This window comes from Lithobates pipiens, unplaced genomic scaffold (genome assembly GCF_037356315.1).
Source record: "Lithobates pipiens isolate NorthernLeopardFrog02 unplaced genomic scaffold, aLitPip1_a1.2 Scaffold_30, whole genome shotgun sequence".
NCBI classification, from domain to species: domain Eukaryota; kingdom Metazoa; phylum Chordata; class Amphibia; order Anura; family Ranidae; genus Lithobates; species Lithobates pipiens.
This window is the reverse complement of record NW_027507791.1, coordinates 125682992-125705193: the sequence shown is the minus strand read 5'-3', so window position 1 is coordinate 125705193 and position 22202 is coordinate 125682992. Positions and strand designations below refer to the sequence as shown.

At 44.5% G+C, this 22202-nt stretch overlaps 1 protein-coding gene and 1 long non-coding RNA gene across 2 annotated transcripts in view; one reads left to right on the top strand and one right to left on the bottom strand.

Annotated features, from left to right (window-relative positions):
* Window positions 1–22202, top strand: part of LOC143943210 (uncharacterized) — a 178392-nt gene that overhangs the window by 1584 nt on the left and 154606 nt on the right. Inside the window, exon 2 of the long non-coding RNA XR_013264893.1 lies at window positions 3668–3708. This is a non-coding gene — a long non-coding RNA (uncharacterized LOC143943210). The remainder of the gene's footprint in view (window positions 1–3667; window positions 3709–22202) is intronic.
* The window catches only part of AKAP6 (A-kinase anchoring protein 6), a 427520-nt gene that overhangs the window by 305905 nt on the left and 99413 nt on the right, over window positions 1–22202 (bottom strand). Inside the window, exons 3-4 of the mRNA XM_077464820.1 lie at window positions 8084–8335; window positions 4188–5327 (exon numbers count right to left, since the gene is read on the bottom strand). Coding sequence (XP_077320946.1) covers window positions 4188–5327; window positions 8084–8335 — 1392 coding nt within the window. The remainder of the gene's footprint in view (window positions 1–4187; window positions 5328–8083; window positions 8336–22202) is intronic.

Below are 22202 nucleotides of genomic sequence, written 5' to 3'. Positions count from 1 at the left end.
GGATGATAAAATCAGCAGAGCTTCCCCTCATTTCAGCTCTACCCCTCAGATTTACAGCGACTGCTCTTCCAAGTGCACTTATAGCACAAAGTGGATTTGCCTTTCGTAAATAACCCCCCATTGCTCTCCTGTTCTTATGCTTCTGTCTTTTGAAAACTGACAGCCCAATACAACCATTAAAGGGATATTTTTTTGGATCTAAGAATCATAATAATATAATATACTGGTATCAGGAAGATTTCATAATTTAGAGAAGACTTTTAAATACCCCAATGTAATGATCAGTAGTGTTCAGAATTCAATAAGCGCTCAGTTTACATTCAAATTTCTGATTGTAGGTTTCTGGACACTACTTTGATATTATCCTGGATATGCTGTATTATGTATTATTAAATAAGAACAGTGAGCATATTCTATCACGCTAATGGCTGTGATGAGCTACTACATTTTACAATTCCTCATTAAAGATTTCTCATGATGGTTCATATTTCACTAATGTTACCCACTGCCTTCATATTTTTATGTTCATCTTGATTAATACCAAGGTGACTATTTCAGATTACTCTTGCTAGAACCATAATGCCTTAATTGCCTTGCATGTAGGCAAAGTCCCTTAAAGGAAATCTGTATTGAGAAATGATAGAGGCTGCCAATGCGCACCTTACCTGCTGAAAATACTACTTCTTTCTCATCCCCTTTTGAATACAGAAATTCCGCTACAGCTGGGCTATACTGCTGCCCACAGGATGTTTCAACACAAACCAACAAACTAAGCCACCCCCCCCACATAACCCCTTCTCTACTCAGCATGCCTCAGTTTTTTGCTGCCATCCTTTGAATTTCCATTCCTTTTCCTAATTTTTTTTTTTTCTCTTGGCAGCTTTATTTTTTCTTCCTGGAGCTTTTCTTTGGTGACTCCAAACAAGATTCCTTCCTATACCATTGCTTGAGGTGGTCCCTATATGGCAGCTATCTAGATTGGCATTAGCTTTGGAGGCTATACTCGGACCCCACTGGGCTGGGTGTGTGTTAATGAGGGAGGAGGCTGGAATGTGACATTGAGCACTGGATTCTGTATTGTGGCGCTTTTCAGACCTGAGTGTACTTCTTTAGTTAGCTGTGGAACACTTTCCAGGTACAGGGCCGTAGCACAGCCCCAGGTGTGACCTTGTTTCTTTAGACTGACTTTGTGAGTAAGGTAATTCAGGTTGAAGCAGTGGGAACTACTTTAACTTCCCTGCCACTGACAGTTTTACCACAGTAACAATTAAGACTGAGGAACCGAGTACTGATGTCTTCCACTTAGTGGAGTGAAACACATGCGCAGTCTCATTCCCAAAATTCAGCCTAGAGAAGGCACCTTCCCGCTGCTGTTCCTAGTCCTGAAGTTTGTGTCTGTTTCCACTGCCTGCCTACAGTGACCTGGTTACCTCTGGCTGCCAATAATCCTCATCAGCACCAGCTGCTTGAGTTTGTGAATACCTAAGGCCTTGTCTCACACGGGGCCTAGCTGCACTATGGCTGCAAGGAAGAAAAATGTCTTGGCTAAGAGTCAGAGAGGACAGTCCAGCTGCCAAGAGTGACCTAACCTATACTTCCCTAGTGGTTTTGAGGGAACTGACCTGGTTTCCACAAAAGGAATCAGCATCTGAAATCCAGAACCTGATGACCCTATTGTTTTATGGTCATCATCGTCATGTCTTCCTCGACTCTAATGGGTGAAGCCGAGTCCTCCCTCATACCCACAGTGATCTCTATGTCCCCTCAGGATTTTTTTTCTGTTTGCGCTCAGCTACTGTGGCACTCTACCCACAGCTTTAAGGATTCTAAGACTCTGCCTTTGGCCCTCATCAACCCCTAAATCAAGCTGTCCCTGTGGTCGGTATCACCATCTCTGACTGATTAAAAGTCCCTGCAGTCAGACCTTATTATTGGAGTGTGTTCTACCTTGCATCTGGAGGATTGACTAACTGTTCTAGGCCTTGGGTCTTGTAATGCTGCGTACACACAGTCGAACTGTTTGACGTACTTAGTCCGTTGAAACACATTTCAGCGGACAATCCGCTCGTGTGTGGGCTTCAGCTGACTTTTTCAGCGTGCAGTCCGGAGTACTAAGAATTTCGGTTTTTCCAAAAATCTTTCCGTCGTACTTTGGTTTCAGCGGACAATACGGTCGTCAGTATGCTAGTCCGACGGACTAAGAATGGCGCATGCCCAGAAAGGATTTACAGGGCTTTGCTGTGTCTTGGACTTCCTATTTCTAGTCCCGTCGTACGTGCTGTACGTCATCGCGCAAGCTTTCGTCGGACTGTTTGTGTATCCGTGTGTGGTCAAGTCCGTTCAGTGGAAAGTACGCCGGATTGTCCGTCGGATTGTATGACGGACTAAGTATGTCAAACAGTTCGACCGTGTGTACGCGGCATTAGGCTCCTACAGCTGCAAATAACTTTCTTATACATCCTCCATATGGTATTAAAGGACCATGAAAGGTTTCACCCAAATATGTAAAAAAAAATGTGGACTTGCCCTTTAAATGTGAATTTCTAAGCCTAAGTTGAGCTTCGGAGTTATCTGTTACCTCTCAGAGAATTGACATCCCTGACATGACCTATCAGTCTCTTTAAGTGAGCAAGGTGGATTTTTACCCTTTGCCCTGAAAGCCCCACCAGCTGTCAAAATACTTAAACAGCACCTGTATTCGACTGGATGCAGCTGTCAATTTGCTGCCTGTCTCCTTCGATTTTGCATTAAAGGGATGTCAGGTGGGAGGCAGCTGACATGGCCAACCACTGAGCAAACTTCAGCTAGTTAATCACTAATCATCCTACCATAAGGGTTAAGAGTGTAATACTTGGGCCTATCTATCTATGTAAACCAACTAGTGTTTTTCTTGTAGAATCGGTTTGTCAGAGGTTTCCCTTTCTCCTTTCACCACATCATGTTGTGAGTTTGTTCTTCCCTAATCAGGTAGCTGTGATGTTCTAACTGTTTTGGTGGATTTTTTTTTGTTTGACATCTGGTTCAGACTCAAGTTTTCTTCAGGTGGAGTGTTGCCCCTCTGGCTGTAATCTTGTCTATCCTAGTCTTGTACAACAGGCTGAACCTCTGGTTCCAAGGTAGTTTCCCCTGTCTTGCACTGGGCTTTGCCTAATCTGCTTTAGATTTAGACCTGATTTGTTTGCAGTTGCAGACAGTTTCAGATAGTTTCATTACCTTTATGTGGACCTGTTAGTGGCTGCTGCCCACCCTCAATTAGGCAACTTTTGGAAACCCCAACTGTATCTGAATTCCTATGTCCTTCAATGGGCAAGAACAAAAATACGTTTCTTCCACTTACCATAAAATCTATTTATTGGATTCCACTGGGGGACACAGGTTCCAACCCTCTGTGTGTGTGTTTTTTTTTGTTTTTTTTTGTTCTTGCCCTTAATACCGCTATTCCAAAAGATTGGGGCATGCTGGGTAGAAGAGGGATTACACAGGGGCAGGCTTAACAATGTTTCTGTTTGCCATTGTCTGAATCTCCAGTAGGCTGCAGTATAACCCAACTGTTCGGAATGCCTATATCCCGCAATGATTTCTGAGGAACAGATTATATAGTAAGTATAAAAATCTTATTTTCCTGGCTGTCAGGCTGAATAAGTGACTCCAGTTTTTTTTTTTTTAGTCACTAACCTGGAGGAATTATGATCTGAACACTTTTTACAGGTAAGTGAATTAAAGAATGGAAGGAAACTAGTATTTTCAGATAAAGTAACATAAAATATCTGCAATGGTGACATAGACAGCAGTAAAAAGCTACAGCACTGCTATCAATGCTGATTTCTATTAGGTACATTTGTTTTCATACTCTGCTTTTTGGAAAGATTTCCCCTTACATTCAAAGTCCCCGAAAATACTATCACAGCTCGTATCACTGTGATAGTAATTACAGGAAATGATAGAGCACCCAACAGTGTCAGACAATGATAACAAAAAGCTGACAAGTATCCAACCCCTTTCCTTACTCTATCCAAAATTAATTAAAGTTTTGGCAGGAGTTTCATTTTAAGTTTTCAAAAGTTAGGACTTTGTGAATATTTATCAAATATAAAGTATTGCTAACAATAATCAGTTTCATATGGTTCATATATAAAAAGAGCACATGAATTTGTTATTCAAATCTCTTTCACTGGGGCGTCACTCACCTGGATTCTGTCCCACACGTGTCGATCATTGTCCTGTCTCTGGATGTCCCACATCAATCTCTGTATAAGTGCTGCTTTGTTCTGTTTTCCGGTGCATGCTGACCCACTAAGGTGTGGAGTTGATCGTTCACTGCCATCGGTATATGAGGCTATGTCACTTGGGGTACTGGGAGAAAGACATCGCGGTGAACTAGGTCCAACCTCTGATCCTGAACTGATCTCCCAATCCTCCACATCTCGGAATGATGGTTGGGGCTCTCCAGGTGTAGGAGATACCAACTGTGAAAGGCTACCAAGGCGCAAGGCAAGAAGGTCTGTTTGGTGCAAGTGTGAAGGTAAAGCCAGGAATTCATCAGACCCATACCAGCGGTCTTCCCCTGATTCCTGGGTTGGTGAGTCCAACAGTCTATTATTCTGCTGGTCTCGCTGACTTTCGTTTGGTGTACTGCAGCGGGAGTTAGTAGAATTAATAGGGGATACTCTACCATCAAGGCACTGATGCACTTGACTGGTCAGCTCCTCTATATTCTGTGCTATGTCATCCTCTTTAGGTACTTGGCTTTTAGGAGATGATGGAATATTAGCAGAATATGTGGCGGTCACGCTAAGACTGAAGTGCTTGTTGGGGGATGTAGAGCAAACTGGCAGGGACAAGTTCATATCAACAGAATTTAGACTGTCTGACTTCACCCAATCTGTCATATCATTCAGAAACAGTGCTCGTTTTGGAAGAGAAGGCCGAGTGGGAGAATCTCCCCCGTGATCACTGCCCTCCTGTAGAGGTCTTTTTGGTGTGGTGCTTTCACTGGAAAGGAAAGACTTGAGAGTTTGTTGCACTGTCTTCTCCAGGTGGTGTTGTGCTGACTCTTTCTCCATTTCAGAATTCAGTGAGGCTTCCTTGTCAGAAACTACGCTTAGCAGACCGGGACCTTTAACTAAATCTGGAAACTCCTGCTGCATAGCACTGTATGTCCAGTCTTCCAGGGGTTTAGCAGGAGGAGGTGGGGTGTCCTCCTCCCTGGGACTGTAGTCTGACAGTTCGTAGGCAGTGATCCCACAGTCCAGTGAGAGGTAATCTGGGGGGCATCGAATGGTCAGCTGACCTGAGCCATCCACTTCTGTCAGGGCATCAAGCCTATCCTGTAAAAAAATAAAAATAAATAAAGAATACTTTAAATAACTACATTTAAGTCCTAAAAAAATCAAGTTTTTAGAAGTGTTGCCCTGTAGTACTACTGCAAGTGGCAGTTATTTTTGCTATATAGTTACTTTTTATGTGAGAATTTCAGAAGCTCTACAGTTGAGCTTGCTGTAACCCCAAACATTTCCATGTTAAATAGGATTGCCATAACATTGCGGACTGGGAAATAAGGTAGGACAGGGAAATATGCAGAATGAACATCAGAGGTATCTGTGTAATAGTAAAGATTTAAAACTATTCAACATGTGTTGCAATTCTGCCAGAGTTAAAGCGATAATAAACCTAAAAACAGAATTTAAAATATTGCAACTTATCAATCGGTAGGTGTGGTGGCTGCATTAGTTTTTAGTTTTCTTTTTTTTTTGTTTTTTTTTCCCTCTACTTTCTCCTGGTGATCTGGCCAGTAACACACCTCCTGTATTAAAGTTCCTCTATTCTGGATGAAGGAGCACAGGAGCATGGCAGACAACAGCATTGTCAGTTTGGGGGGGGGGGGGGGGTATTGTTAAATGTGCTAAAAAAATTTAATACACAAACATATTAAAGCCAAACTCGAGATAACACTTTATATTCAGTTACAGCAGTTTTTGAATCCTGTTGGGATATAGGTTTTACTAGAATAAATAAAAGCTGAATACTCTACCCTGTCAGTGTTAAATGGTTTATCTTATCCCTGCAAACTGATACATCTGGAACAGAGATTGTTTTTTTGAAAAGCAACAGACTTAGGCAGGTTATACATTATGCAATTTTCTTATCTTTATTTACATTCTGAAGGAAAGAAAATTGCTTGATTCCTTCATCTGGTCCCTACTGAACAGGCCAGATCAACAGATGAGGTGAAAATAAAAGAAAGCAAGCCTTAACAAGAAAACAAATGCAGCCATCACATCTAAGAATTGGTAAACTGTAATAGAATAAATGTTTTCTTTTGGGTTTAATTCTGCTTTAAAGAGGAAGTAAACCCTGATGAGTTTACTTCCTCTTTCATTCCCTGCAAAGGTAAAGCATAATGGACTATTATGCATCGCATAGTAGTCCATTATGTGTCACTTACCTGACACAGGAGCCAGCGAAGTCACCGCTGTCCCCTGTAGTCTGGCGCATCCATCTACTCGGTGGGTCTCGCCGCTCCGCCGCTGTCATTTGGCGAAGCCGCGATGACATCACTCCCGTGCATGCGCACGAGAGCCGCCACGCGCGGCATATCGCCAATGACGATGCCTGTCTTTCGGTAAATATCTGCTAAACCGTGTAGGTTTAGGAGATATTTCTTGGACCTACAGGTAAGCCTTAATCTAGGCTTACCTGTAGGTCAAAGTGTGTTGTAAGGGTTTACAACCACTTTAAATGTGGTATCTGCATTGGTAGTCCAATATTGGCTCCTCTATCTATGGAGGGGCAACAAAGTCACCTTTGGACAGCAGCACTGTCTGCACAAGGAAGTCTTAGATGATCTAGTACAAGACTCTACATAAGTGACTAAAACGTTAAAGCTGAGCTTCAGCTAACACTTTTAAAAGAGTTAAAGTGTTATTAAACCCAAAAACAGAATTTAATGTATTGCAGTTTACCAACCCTTAAATGAGGTAGCCCTAGAGTGGCTTCACTATCTATAGAGGGGCAACGGAGTCACCCTTGGATAGCGGCATTGTCTGGAGAAGGACGTGTTAGATGATCTAGAAGATTCACATGACTTAACATAAATGATAAGTAATACGTTAAAGCTGAACTTCAGCTAACACTTTTTAACCAGTTACATAAGACCTCTAGCTCCCACTTTTACTGCATAGCTAAGTCTGTTAATGGAAGTCGAGAAATAATAGCAGGACCAACAGCTAAAGATGCCATGAAAAATTCTGGTTTGTAATTCTAGTGACAGACCGCATCATATATGTCATTTTTGATTTTGCCCTTTAGTACGACTTTTATTACACAATTTCTCATATCACCCATGAGTGTAAGTACAGTTAGTTCTTTTCCCCCAAAAATGTAGTTTAAAGTCTCCCACCCTCCTGTTCTTTATACCCATGACCCTCTATTCCACTACAACAAATCTACAACAACTGAAGGAAAGAAAAACTGGAGAAGCTGAGACTACAGTACCAGTAATACGTTTACTATTTAATCTAATCTATACAATGAAAATTAAAGTGATACAAAAAGGGTACGCCACTTGCCCCATCTATAGTTGGCTATCACAGTAAGAAGCATTGGAAGGCTAACAACAGTTATAAACAAGGCCAAGGATAATTCCTAGGGAAAAAAAAAAGCTTAACTTACCGACCAGCCCGCAGACAACCCACCTTTAAGAAGTCCTTCAGTCCACCTGCTCTCACCTATCCATGAAAATGCATGTGCCTCCACTGTAGGGCCACTTATAGGTTAATGTTAGGTACCACAGATACCAGGGTGCCTTGACGAGGCTCTGTGGCTTACACATGCATTTGCAAATGTGTGCAGACTAAACCCCTGCTTTTAACGCATACTGTTAGACAGGTTTACTTGGTTGTCTGTGGGCTGGTCAGTAAGTTAAGCTTGGTTTTTGTTCCTTGGATTTATCCTTGGCCTTGCTTATAACTATGAAAATGACATCTGAAAGCTATGGGTGCCATCTCCCATCTCCTTTCCTCTAGTTGTAATAAATGATAAATGTAGCCCCACATTCTTCACATCAGCTTTGTGAATCTCTTGCCTCTTGGTCCTCCTTGGTGAACGCTTGCAGGATGTCAGTCTGCCGCGTGTAGTTGCCGTTGCTGTCCTGCAGCCCTTGTAGTATCCTTTCTCTTAGGACCAGCACAGACACCCGGAGCTGATGCCACAGGAGCTGCACTGTATGTATGTCCACAATCACATTGACAGAATAAGATAGTAGCTTCAGGGAGAACTCTGTGTCCAATAAAGCATGGATTTGTTCCACGTGATCTGAGATATCCTCACAGATCTCCTGCCAAAAACAGAAGAAATCAATGTTACATTATAAAATAGGCCAGCTAGAGAAAAAAAAAATCAAAGAACGCTGACGGGCATGCATGATGGAAAAAGCAGTGATGTGTATTATATGAAGATAAGTGACCTGATCTTTGATATGGTTGGATTGAGGGAATCTGATCCTTCCTAGGGCATTGCAGTTCTAGGATTCTAATACATATATGCATGCTGATTCATCATTTCCAATAAGAATCATACATGTCAAAAATCCCAGTTGCCAGGACTTATCTATTGGGGATTCTACACAAACTAGACAAATCTGCATACATATATGGTGGCTTGTGAATCACTGAAGAAGATCATGCCCAGTCTGATCAATTTGGAGATTACAGTACATTAGATCTGACTTTTTATGAACATTGTATTCAACACAACACCATTTTACAGTTAGTTCTCTGACAACTGCAACAGCCTGTGCGAAAAATAAAAATGTTTTCAAAATAATGCAAAAATGATAAAAGTAAGGTAAAATGATACAAACTGAATATTTGCATTTCATAGATAAAATATTAATCATTTTGGTTATCTCTACTAACACCCCCTCTGTCGGCAAATCAGAAATTTCCATTCACTTATCTAAGCATAGCTTCTCATTATATCATCTCATTAAAGCAAACAATTCAGTGGTTGCTAATGGTTACATCATGCCATTGTTAAATGCACTATATTATTAAAAATGCCAAGTGGAGCTTCTTATTTTTTATAAGCTCAACAAAAAAGAAATATGACAATGTTGGTGTGATTACTTGCAATGGGTTACTGTACAGTTGTTGTTATTATTAAACAGAACTCTCAATAGATTTCAATACCCACACTAACCCACAGCAACCAATCAGAATTGAATCTGCTGTAGCCATATCAATGGAAAATGCATTCTGACTTTTGTTTTTGTACATCAGTTGCATTATAAATAAACTGTTCTCTTATAGCCGCACTTATTTAAAAAAAAAAGACTAAATATATATCAAATATATATAAAATAAGAGTAAATGATAAAAATAAAAACACGCAAAATACAATACAAGAGAAAAACAAACAGAAATGAGCAATTCAAACCTCGTTTGTCCCCGAACACCAAAAATATTTTGATGGAGAGTTGTGTGAACAAAGAAATCTTATTACCAGGAATGCTGATCCATATTAATGCGCTTTGTTATTTCCTAACATATAGCCCACGCTCCTGTACATAAAATGTATATCTGACCCAAAGAGCTCGTCATTTATTGTGTAAAGTTCTGTCCACGGCTGACCATGTGGGCTGTAGGCTGGAATAGGAAAGCACAGCCCTGGGCAGGTCCTGGCTATGTCTGTGCGTGTCCCTGACTCCATGACACAAGAGGACAGCTGTCATTATACTCTCAGCTGTCGGGACATTTGCTTCTAAATTTCCCAAACATACTGAGCTGCATTATGTGCTCCCGAGGAGCCGGCCTAACAACAAACAGCGCACTTCTATTTCCAGCCTCAACTGCCAACAAAACAGATTTCATTCACACATCACAATCAATGGCGAATAATTACACAGGATGTGTATATGTGAGTGAGTGTTCATTTTCTAGAAAACATTTATGTATACTATCCCAAAATAGAGGGGACTGCTCCAGGTGATTTGTTTATTTTTCGTAAAAAAGGGTTTTTATTTGTTTGCAATTTTCATACATAAAAAAAAACAAAAAAAAATGTGTTGATTCACATAGAATAGTCAACAGTCCAAAAGTTATAGTCACACATAAAAAAACAGTTCCAAAGTTGAAAATAAACACACATACAGTATATACACTATACCCTGATCTACAACAGAAGACACATATGTACTGTACAGGAATATATACACTATACCCTGATCTACAACAGAGGACACACATGTACTGTACAGGAATATATACACTATACCCTGATCTACAACATAGGACACACATGTACAGTACGGGAATATATACACTATACCCTGATCTACAACAGAGGACACACATGTACAGTACAGGAATATACACACTACACCCTGATCTACAACAGAGGACACACATGTACAGTACAGGAATATACACACTACACCCTGATCTACAACAGAGGACACACATGTACAGTACAGGAATATACACACTACACCCTGATCTACAACAGAGGACACACATGTACAGTACAGGAATATACACACTACACCCTGATCTACAACAGAGGACTCACATGTACAGTACAGGAATATACACACTACACCCTGATCTACAACAGAGGACACACATGTACAGTACAGGAATATACACACTACACCCTGATCTACAACAGAGGACTCACATGTACAGTACAGGAATATACACACTACACCCTGATCTACAACAGAGGACACACATGTACAGTACAGGAATATACACACTACACCCTGATCTACAACAGAGGACTCACATGTACAGTACAGGGCACCTGAAAATAAACCATGCCTTTCCTACCTGACAACCATCTATACCTCCACACCTGGTGTGTCAATGACGGCCAGGAGCGAGGGCCCTGCCTGTGTCTAGAAGGTATGCACATTCTACACTGTTTGCATTGTATACAAAAGGGCACTGTGTACTTTACAGAAGTATACACATGGTACACTATTTTTACTTTATAACAGAGGGTACCCATGTACAGAATAGGAATATATACACACTGTACACTGTTTTTATTGTATAACAGAGGTTTCTCAAGTACAGCACATGAGTATACACACTGTACATTGTTTTTATTGTATAACAGAGAATATCCATATATACAGTACATATGTGAACCCATGTACATTACAGGAATATACAAAGTTCTGGGTCATACAGACAGAACACATACTATATCAATTATACAGGTCTATATCGTCAGCATACTGTTTTGAATCACAGTCAAGGGCACATCCGTACAGTACGGGGTGCGCACAGTGTACGTTGTCTTCATTCATACACTATAGATTACATCCACACAGTACGAGGTACGCATACAATAGAGGGTATATCCATACAGTACAGGGGAACACGCAGTGTACATTGTCTTGATTCATACAATAGAGGGCACATCTATACAGTACAGGGGTACGCACAATGTACATTATTATACAATAGAGGGCGCATCCATACAGTACAGGGGTACGCACAGTGGACATTGTGTTGATTCATACAATAGAGGGCACATCCATACAGTACAGGGGTACGCACAGTGGACATTGTGTTGATTCATACAATAGAGGGCACATCCATACAATACAGGGGTACGCACAGTGGACATTGTGTTGATTCATACAATAGAGGGCACACCCATACAATACAGGGGTACGCACAATGGACATTGTCTTCATTCATACAATAGATGGCACATTCATACAATACAGGGGTACTCACAGTGTATATTATTATAGAATAGAGGGCACACCCATACAGAAAAGGGGTACCCACAGTGTTCATTGTGCTGATTCATACAATAGAGGGCACATCCATACAGTAGAGGGGTACGCACAGTGTATATTATTATACAATAGAGGGCACATCCATACAGTGCAGGGGTATGCACAGTGTACATTATTATACAATAGAGGGCACATCCATACATCACAGAGGTACACACAGTGGACATTGTGTTGATTCATACAATAGAGGGCACATCCATACAGTACAGGGGTACGCACAGTGGACATTGTGCTGAACTATACAATAGAGGGCACATCCATACAATACAGGAGTATGCACAGTGGACATTGTGCTGATTCATACAATAGAGGGCACATCCATACAGTACAGGGGTACGCACAGTGGACATTGTGGTGATTCATACAATAGAGGGCACATCCATACAGTACAGGGGTATGCACAGTGGGCATTGTGCTGAACTATACAATAGAGGGCACATCCATACAATACAGGAGTACGCACAGTGGACATTATGCTGATTCATACAATAGAGGGCACATCCATACAGTACAGGGGTACGCACAGTGGACATTGTGTTGATTCATACAATAGAGGGCACATCCATACAGTACAGGGGTACGCACAGTGGACATTGTGCTGAACTATACAATAGAGGGCACATCCATACAATACAGGAGTATGCACAGTGGACATTGTGCTGATTCATACAATAGAGGGCACATCCATACAGTACAGGGGTACGCACAGTGGACAATGTGGTGATTCATACAATAGAGGGCACATCCATACAGTACAGGGGTACGCACAGTGGACATTGTGTTGATTCATACAATAGAGGGCACACATGGTCAGAAGAAGACTATAGACATGACAGACATTTCGCCTTGCTTACTGGATGCTAGCATGAATCAATTTGCACCTGAAAATAAACCATGCATTTCCTACCTGACAACCATCTATAGCTCCACACCTGGTGTGTCAATCACGGCCAGGAGCGAGGGCCCTGCCTGTGTCTAGAAGGAGCCCCTCAGTCTGTGCCATGACTTGTGTGAGGTTATCCTCTCACTGCCCCTCCCAGGGTTATTAATAGGAGATGACTTCTCAGCCAGGGGAATGTGAGAGAAAAAGGGAGAGGAGACCCTGTAACCCCAAGCTGTGCAGCAGACTGGCAGACTTCACCATCACATTACAGCAAAAATATAGACTTAACCCGTCCTGTGCTGGAACACATTTTACCTAACAGAGTGACAGCTGAACAATACATCATACAGGGGGACAGCCTACAAATAATAATAATCAGCCTCTGATCTCAGGGCAGACTTACAGGACAGAAAAGAAAACGTCTGTATTGTGCAAGAAAATAGACACTTTCATAAAATTTTCATGCAAGTCCCTTGAGGAGTATAATAATAATCAGCCACACAGTAATTTGATTTTCTGTTTTATGGTTAAAAGTAAGGAGTGGTCATACACAGAACAATCTTATATACAAATCGTATTGTTGATCGTTTTACTGTCCAGGAGAAGAATACGATCAAAAGATAGAAAAGATTGTTTGATTGTGGTGCCATACACTCAACGATCGACATTCTATCTACTGACCTGCAACTGGAATTTCTGTCCAGACCAATCAGAATAATCTTGGAGAAAACGATTGGTTTCATCGATCGATGACACAGTATATGTCTTTTCGATAATTCATTCATATTGTCCAGTTCTGTGAAGGACTGTTCAGTCAGATTGTTACATGTATGACCACCATAAGGGGCATCAGACAGTGGCTGGCAGTGCGGGATTCGTCCACCGAACCATCTCTTTTGAAATGTTGGCAACTATGCACTTGGGCACTGCCCAAGGGCCACGGGGTCAGTAGGGGGCCCCATGTGAGGCTCCTGAGATCCTGTGATAGTAAAGCAGTAGTAAACTTTGCTAACACTACTTTTTAGAGGCCCTGAGGTAGGTTATGCCATAATGTATAAGGTGAAATGTGTAGTGCTAATAATGTGTTTTAGGTAGACAAACCTGTGCACAGCACATTAGCACATTGGTTCCTGGGCGCTTCTATCTTCACCCTGTCTTCCTGCCAGGTTCTGTGCTTTCGGCCACTTACCTTGGCCGGGCTGCATTGCTGTCACTCCCATCCCCTCTCATTTCTCTCTCTTACCCCTTACCCCTCTCTAATCCCCTTTCTCTCTCTCTCATCCTCCCTCTCTCTGTCTAATTTAATTTGTTATAACGAAAATTGTTTGCATTTTTATTTATTTTTATAAAAATCCCCACCAAAATCCTCAGCACCAGGCCCATGATGTTCTTAATCCGGCCCTGATAAAAAGGTCTTGTAAGAATCCAGTACAGTCACCATAGTCTCAGAAAAGGCAAAGATGTGCCATTGTATATGTAGCAAGGTCTCTGGCCTTGTCCAGTCTAATGAGAACTTTCCAGGCCAAAGATAGCTGACATCCTTCTGTATATGGTGGATTGTGAGGCATAGTGGTTGCAAGGTGGACAAAGTTATTGGGTGTCAGACACTTCTTGGATGTAAAAGAGGTTTTATTTATCTTAACAGACCTTTTTATATTTTTGGGGGAAAGAGGGTTAGGGCCAGGACACCCTTAAGTAGTGTTAGATTTAATTGTCAGACTCAGAGACTTCAAGGGGGAGGACAGCCATGCAGGGAAAGGCCCCAGCAAGATGCCACATCTGCACATGCAGGAATGCTGTCTCCTATGGCAACAGTCTTTAACAGTTCCTAACTCAAACGTAACAGTTCCTACCGTTTCACTACAACTGCCTCTTGTAGTTCTTCAACATTGAGCTCCCGGTCTTTCATTAGACCCTCTGATTCACTGACTCTGAATCCCTTGAGCTCCTCCAATCTTTGCAGTGGTATCTCCCTCAAGCGTCACCCATGCTTCCCTGATGAGTCCCTAGCTTGGCACTCCAGATATTTCTCAAGCTTCACCTCTTCTGACTGGCTCGGTCCCTGGCTTGACTCACAAGGCTGCTCTGCAAGCATCACCTCCGCTTGTTGGGTCCCTAACTGCCTGAAGTTTCCCGATTCTCCACCGTGCCCATCCAGTGAGAATGCTGCTCTGGGACTTGCTTCAGTTACTCACTGTGGTCCCTGGTAATAAGGTGGTTGGTCCCTTTGTGGCGACAGCTTCCCTTCTACCTCCAACCACTGACAGGTTCTCCGGCCAGCAGAACCATCAATTCTGGTTGGACTGCAAGCCGCAGTATCAACCTGCACTGCTCTCTTACTTCTGGATAGGCCCTCACACAGCCTAGCACCCAGATGCCCCCGGGAAAGGCCCAATCTCCAGCCTAGAAGCCTGGTGCACATGACACACGTCCACCCAGACAGTTGTCCAGGTGGCACACAACATAGATCACCTGACTCTACCGAATATGTAGGCTCTCCCAGCAGGCCAAGGAATTCAAGAAAACCCTATATACCCATAACCTGGCCTTGAGTTGTCCTTCTCATATCTAATACCACCAAGTGCCCGGCCACCTAGTGGTAGAAGAGAAAAGTATAACCAGGTCAAGCTTAAAGGAGAAATCAATGGATCTCTAATAATTGACCAGGGTAACTTCTCCTGGCAGGTAAATTTGTGAGGAGCAACCCCGACTAAACCCCAGGATGCTACATCCTCCCCTTGTCCAAGAAACTACATGTCGGAATTTGCAGAAGCCTGAGAGCAAATGTCCTGGCAAAAACTGGGATGGGTGGGGAAACAGGGAAAGAGTTAACAATATAAAAATATAAAATAAACATATGTGTGGCGTATCACATGAATAACATTGGTATCACATGAAAATAGCCACGTATTACATTCAAATATGAAAAAATAGTTATGTACATTTTTGAAGGTAAGTAAAGGAATAGTATTGCCACCTAACTGTCTATCTAATATATACAGTGGTAACAAATGTACAAAGGGTTAGTGTTGTTATCCAACTAGATCCCTGTCTCTCCTTAGCCAATGAAGACGCACCGACACAGCAACACCTGAAAGAGAGAAATCAAACAATGCAAAAGCATTCCTACCCTATAAAGAACAATATGTGCAATACGTACACAGTGATTTGAACTGATCCTCAGCCTAGGGCAGCATGAAAGTGTAAAGGCATCCTATACATGTCTACATTATTTACATCATGAAAGCAGGCCCTATTCTCACTGAGAATGCCACCCCCTTTCCTAATTAGCATATAACTTCAGCAATGGTTTGATCAGTAACAGTCCTGATATATGTATATGAGTTCAATATTTGAAGAAAATAGGCAATTATTCCTCTATTACAGCCTATTCTAACTAGCTACACGCCTGGTGTCCATGACATGTTACTGTCCATTAACTTTGCTTCAAATGGACTACATTTCCAGCAGTTCCTTTTCTTCTCCCAGAGGCAACTTCGGGCACAAAGGGCATGACTGCATCTCAAGCAATAAGCAGCAAGGCCAGGATGCAAGGGACCACACTTCGGGACACAGGCCCCCTTGCAAAAGTATCTTCAGTCTGCCAACATGACAGCCGAAGACAAAGAGACTTTCTTCATCATTTGCAACCAACAATCTGCTGAAGTCCATAGATAGCCCTTCAGGGTGAAACACCCCAACAACTTTAGTTTTTGGCCAACTAAACTGCCGACAGCATTCAGTCCAGCACAGTCCTGGCAATACAGCTTTCTGGGGTGTTCCCCATTAACAACACTTTAAATGGGTGTGCAAGGTGGCTTTCAGCATAGCGTCCTTGACATCCCACAACCCATATTTGTAATCCACAAGGCAATGGTATACTTTGATGAGACTTCACCAATAATATCTGGGATCTGGCGGTGTTACGTCTTCTCCCTTGGCATTTACATTGACAATATAATATTTAGCATCTTTTTTGTCTGGCCTGCGGTGGGTCACTGGGTCATGCTGTCCAGATAAATTTTATGGCCGTAGCCCCAGGTATTTAGCACTGAGAGGTATTTTCTTGACATCTTACATGAGAACTTCAGAAAGTCGATCCTGAGAGGGATCTGAAGGAATTCACATATGGCCTCTTGCATTTCTCTCTCCAAAGTCTAATCTTCCAGGTGAGAGGGAATGTAGGGATATAAATACCTGTAGTCTTCTGGCACTCTCTTTATAATTATACGCTGTATTTTTGACAGCCGGGGTAGGGTCTTAGGGTCTCCGTACCCAGGTAGAACATGTGCATCTGGGGCACGCAGGACTGAACACCCAGCAACCATATCCGGATTACAATCTGCTTTTGAGTTTGGCATAGGCGTAATAGGCTGGGCATTGGGGACCCACCGAGCCCCTTGAGCTTCTTCAAAGGACCTGGCAATGCTAATCAGCAGAGCTGCACTGGCTGACAGCATAATCTGCACACATGCAGTAGAAGTAGCAGGTGTTTGGTCCTCCTGCACATTACTTATTAACTCTTCATCACTCTTTCCCTACTTCCCGGAGTAAGGCAAAATGTCAGAGAAGAGTTCCAATAGCCCATCAGATGGAATGTCCGAATCTGAGATGGTCGAGTACTCTTTGGCCAGGATATAGTTGCGTTTGGATCGCACCTTGACTGGCACCTCTATGACACCCCCTTTCACGGCCACTGGTATCACTTCCCCCACAGGCACACCAATCTCACTTCTCACTAGCTTACCCGGCCCCAGTGCTTTTCTCTCGGGTGGCTCAGACATCAGTGTGAGTAGTTGGGCCCGACCTCAGCCTCTAGGAGCGATCAGTGCACTGGGCCCTGGGGTAGTCCTTGAGGCAAGGGCAACAGCTTCCTGCGTGACTTGGTTAACAACCGATGGGCTTGGGGAGTCGCTCCCAGATGGGATGACAACATCAACTTTTAGGATCTGCGGAGGTAGAGTTGGAGGAACGACCTCAAACAGATGCTCTCCACAGCATCCAGAGTCAATCCAAGGCCTCAACTGCGTGGTCAGGTCAGAACACTTTCCACAAATCAGTCCTAGTTACTCGAAACCTATAGCTGTATACAGGGCAAGCTTGCCCTTCAGTGTGTACCGCACTCCGGTGTCAGTCAGGACAGGTTTTTCCTTCGCTTGGACTGATACAGACACCTGAAGCATACTTTTGCCAATCTGCCATCTCACTCACGAACTGCGTCATCTCCTTCACTAACCAAAAATCGGACACACGTGGCAGCACTTCCTTATCCTCCTCTGTAGAGTAGGAACTCCTCCCCCTACCAACCGATTGGTGCAAAAGTTCTTTGGTAACTGTGACGCCCATCTTCTCCTTGCAGCGACACACCAAAACTGTAACGGAGTCCATTTTGAAGTCTGTATTAACCCTCACAGCACTAGCAGGAAGTGTCAAAATACCACGCTGATCTACCCTGAGCAATGAGACTTGGTGGTTCTTCCCCACATTGATAGTCCACACGACAACACAGTCTATAAGAAGGGTAAATGTTACTTGCCACCTTCCCACGGAGACAGACGAAATCCCGATGGAGCTGAAGCCGGTTTCTATGGGTGACTGCTGCAAGGACAACGCCTTAGCCCTACGTTGGGCACCAAATGTAGCAAGGTCTCTGGCCTTGTCCAGTCTATTGAGAACTTTCCAGGTCAAAGATAGCTGACATCTTTCTGTATGTTGTGGGTTGTGAGGCATAGTGGGTGCAAGGTGGACAAAGTTATTGGGCGCCAGACACTTCTTGGATGTAAAAGAGGTTTTATTTCTCTTAACAGTCCTTTTTATATTTTTGGGGGAAAGAGGGTTTTGTTGCCTAGCAGCCAGATGCCCCCGGGATAGGCCCAATCTCTGATCTAGCAGCCCGGGGAACGCGACACACGTCCCCCCAAACAGCCGTCCAGGTGGCACAGAACATAGATCACCTGACTCCGCCTGAATATATAGGCTCTCTCAGCAGGCCAAGGGATTCAAGAAAACCCATGCCCATTGGCTGAGATACCCCATATACCCATAACCTGACCTTGAGTTGTCCTTCTCATATCTAATACCACCAAGTACCCGGCCACCTAGTGGTAGAAGAGAAAAGTACAACCAGGTCAGGTTTAGGGAGAAATCAATGGATCTCTAACAATTGACCAGAGTAACTACTCCTGGTAAGTAAATTTGTGACTAAACCCCAGGGTGCTACATACACATAATGGTTTTCACCATGACAGTCACTCTACTATAATTAATGGCATAACCAGCTTATCGACAGTCCACATCTCAAACTTAAAGTGTTTGTAACCCTAAAAAAAAATATAGATCCTGTTCCTTTAAAGCATGTTATACAGCACAGTGCTTGTGCTGTGTAATTTGGCCCCTTGTATCATCCAAAACACCTGGCTGATCCTGCCTGCTTCTGACCTCCCACTTGTTAACTGACCACGGTTTATCATGGCTGCTGGGCCCTAACACCGTGATCAGTTTACGTGCTTCCTTCATCCGCAGCCCAATCAATGCCTGTAAACTCCTTCAGTCTCCCAATCCTCCCCTCTTGCTGTAAATAACTGCATCGTCTTGCTATAATCTCCTCTGTTTTATCAAATGCTGTGCCCCAGTGTATGTGATTTGTAAAAAATAAGCCGCTGTATACCTTATTTTATAGCATCGCTTGGCGCTCATGTGACCAGCTGCCTCTCTCCTCTCTTCCTGGTGACTGAGCAGGGGATTCTCAGCCCCACACGCTGTAGCTGTCAAGAGAGGATATGCAGTCATGGCCGAAATTGTTGGCACCCCAGACATTTTTCCAGAAAATCAAGTATTTCTAACAGAAAAGTATTGCAGCAACACATGTTTTGCAATGCACATGTTTATTCCCTTTGTGTGTATTGGAACAAAACAAAAAAGGAGGAAAAAAAGTAAATTGTCACACAAAATTCCAAAAATGGGCCGGTCAAAATTCTTGGCACCCTTAACTTAATATTTGGTTGCACACCCTTTGGAAAAAATAACTGAAATCAGTCGCTTCCTATAATCCTCAATAAGCTTCTTACACCTCTCACCCGGAATTTTGGACCACTCTTCCTTTGAAAACTGCTCCAGGTCTCTCTTATTGGAAGGGCGCCTTTTCCCAACAGCAATTTTAAGATCTCTCCACAGGTGTTCACTGGGATTTAGATCTGGACTCATTGCTGGCCACTTTAGAACTCTCCAGTGCTTTGTTGCCATCCATTTCTGGGTGCTTTTTGACATATGTTTGGGGTCATTGTCCTGCTGGAAGACTCAAGACCTCGGACGCAAACCCAGCTTTCTTACACTGGGCTCTACAGTGCGACCCAAAATCCTTTGGTAATCCTCAGATTTCATGATGCCTTGCATACATTCAAGGCACCCAGTGCCAGAGGCAGCAAAACAACCCCAAAACATCATTGAACCTCCACCATATTTCACTGTAGGTACTGTGTTCTTTTCTTTGTAGGCCTCATCCCATTTTCGGTAAACAGTAGAATGATGTGCTTTACCAAACAGCTCTATCTTTGTCTCATCTAGGGTCGCCACCTGTCCGGTTTTGACCCGGACAGTCCGGGTTTTGACACATGTGCCCAGGTTTCAACCCACCTGAAACCCGGACACATATAGCAACAGTTCAACGATCCTGTGGTGGCCCCGGGCGCAACATCTAGAGCGGCGCATCGATTCCCGAGCCCACAGCCATCAATGTACACCGTCAGATACTGCTTGTGCGAGAGCTGGGCAGCGGGCTCCCTGTGACTGGCTGAAGGAGTTATGTGCGTGCGACGCTCGGGTCTGCGATTGGCCTGGTGGAGCTGGTAAGCGGTCACATGTGGAGGCGGGGCTGGACCGGGGGTGATCGCGGCCGCCCGTAGTCCCGCCTCCCGACTGAGGTGAGGTCTCTCTGCCATCCGTTCTTCCACCCGCCCTTCTCTGTAAGCCACCCCCTCTGTCAGCAGCCACCCCTCTCTCAGCAACCCCCCTGTCAGCTCCCTTCTGTCAACCTGCCCCTCTATGTAATTGTAAGCCACCCTCCTCTGTCAGCAACCTCTCTCTCAGCAACCTCCCCCGTCAGCAACCCCCTATGTCAGCCACTTCTCTGTCACCAACCCCCTCAATCAAGCAACCCCCCTGTCAACCCCCCCTCTGTCAGCAACCCCCCCCCCGTCAGCCCCCCAGTCTGTCAGCAACCCCCCCAGTCAGCCCGCCCTTCTCTGAAAGCCACCCCCTCTCTCAGCAACCCCCCTGTCAGCTCCCTTCTGTCAACCAGCCCCTCTCTGTAAGCCACCCTCCTCTGTTAGCAACCCCCCCGTCAGCCCACTCTTCAATGTAAGCCACCCCCTCTGTCAGCAACCCCCCTCTATCAGTCCCCCTCTCTGTGAGCAACCCCCCCCTGTCAGCAACCCCCTCTGTCAGCCCCTTCTCTGTCACCAACCCCCCTGTCAGCCCCCCCCGTCAGCAACCCCCTCTGTCAGCAACCCCCCGTCAGCCCCCCAGTCTGTCAGCAACCCCCCTGTCAGCCCACCCTTCTCTGTAAGCCACCCCTCTCTGTCAGCAACCCCCCCTGTCAGCCCCCCTCTCTGTCAGCAACCCCCCCGTCAGCCCGTCCTTCTCTGTAAGCCGTCCCTCTCTCTCTCTCAGCCCCCCTCTCTGTCAGCAACCGCCCTGTCAGCAACCCCCCCGCCAGCCCACCCCTCTCTGTAAGCCACCCCCATCTGTCAGCAACCCCCCCTCTATCAGTCCCCCTCTCTCTCAGCCCCCTTTCTGTCAGGTCAGCCACCCCCCTGTCATCCCCTCTCTCTGTCAGCAACCCTCCCGTCAGCCCCTCTCTGTAAGCCACCTCCTCTGTCAGCTGCTCCTCTCTATAAGCTACACCCCTCTGTCAGCCCGCCCTTCTCTGTAAGCAACCCCCCTCTGCCAGCAACCCCCCTTCTATCAGCCCCCCTCTCTGTCAGCAAACCCCCCTGTCAGCCACCTTCTCTCTTAGCCACCCCCCTCTGTCAGCCACCCCCCTCTGTCAGCCACCCCCCTCTGTCATCCACCCCCCTCTGTCAGCCACCCCTCTCTGTCAGCCACCCCCCTCTGTCAGCCCCCCTTTCTGTCAGCAACCCCCCTCCTCACTGTCAGCCCCCCTCTCTGTCAGAAATCCCCCCTGTCAGCCCCCCTCTCTTTCAGCCACCCGTCTGTCAGCCCCCCTATCTTTCATCAACCCCCCCTCTCTGTCAAAAACCCCCTCTCTGTCAGCAACCCCCCCTTTCAGCCCCCCTCTCTGTCAGCAACCCTCTCCTTTGTCAAAAAAAAAGAAGGCAAGGAGTAGTGATGTGCAGTACTAAGTTGGGAAATTTAGCCTGAAAGGCCAATAGATTCTATAAGCACCAAAGTTATTAGGTAATAAGTGTACTACTGCCCAGACTGAAAGGGTGGTGTATAAGAAACCAATGTGCGTATTTTGTGAGGGAATGGTAAGAGACCCTCACTACT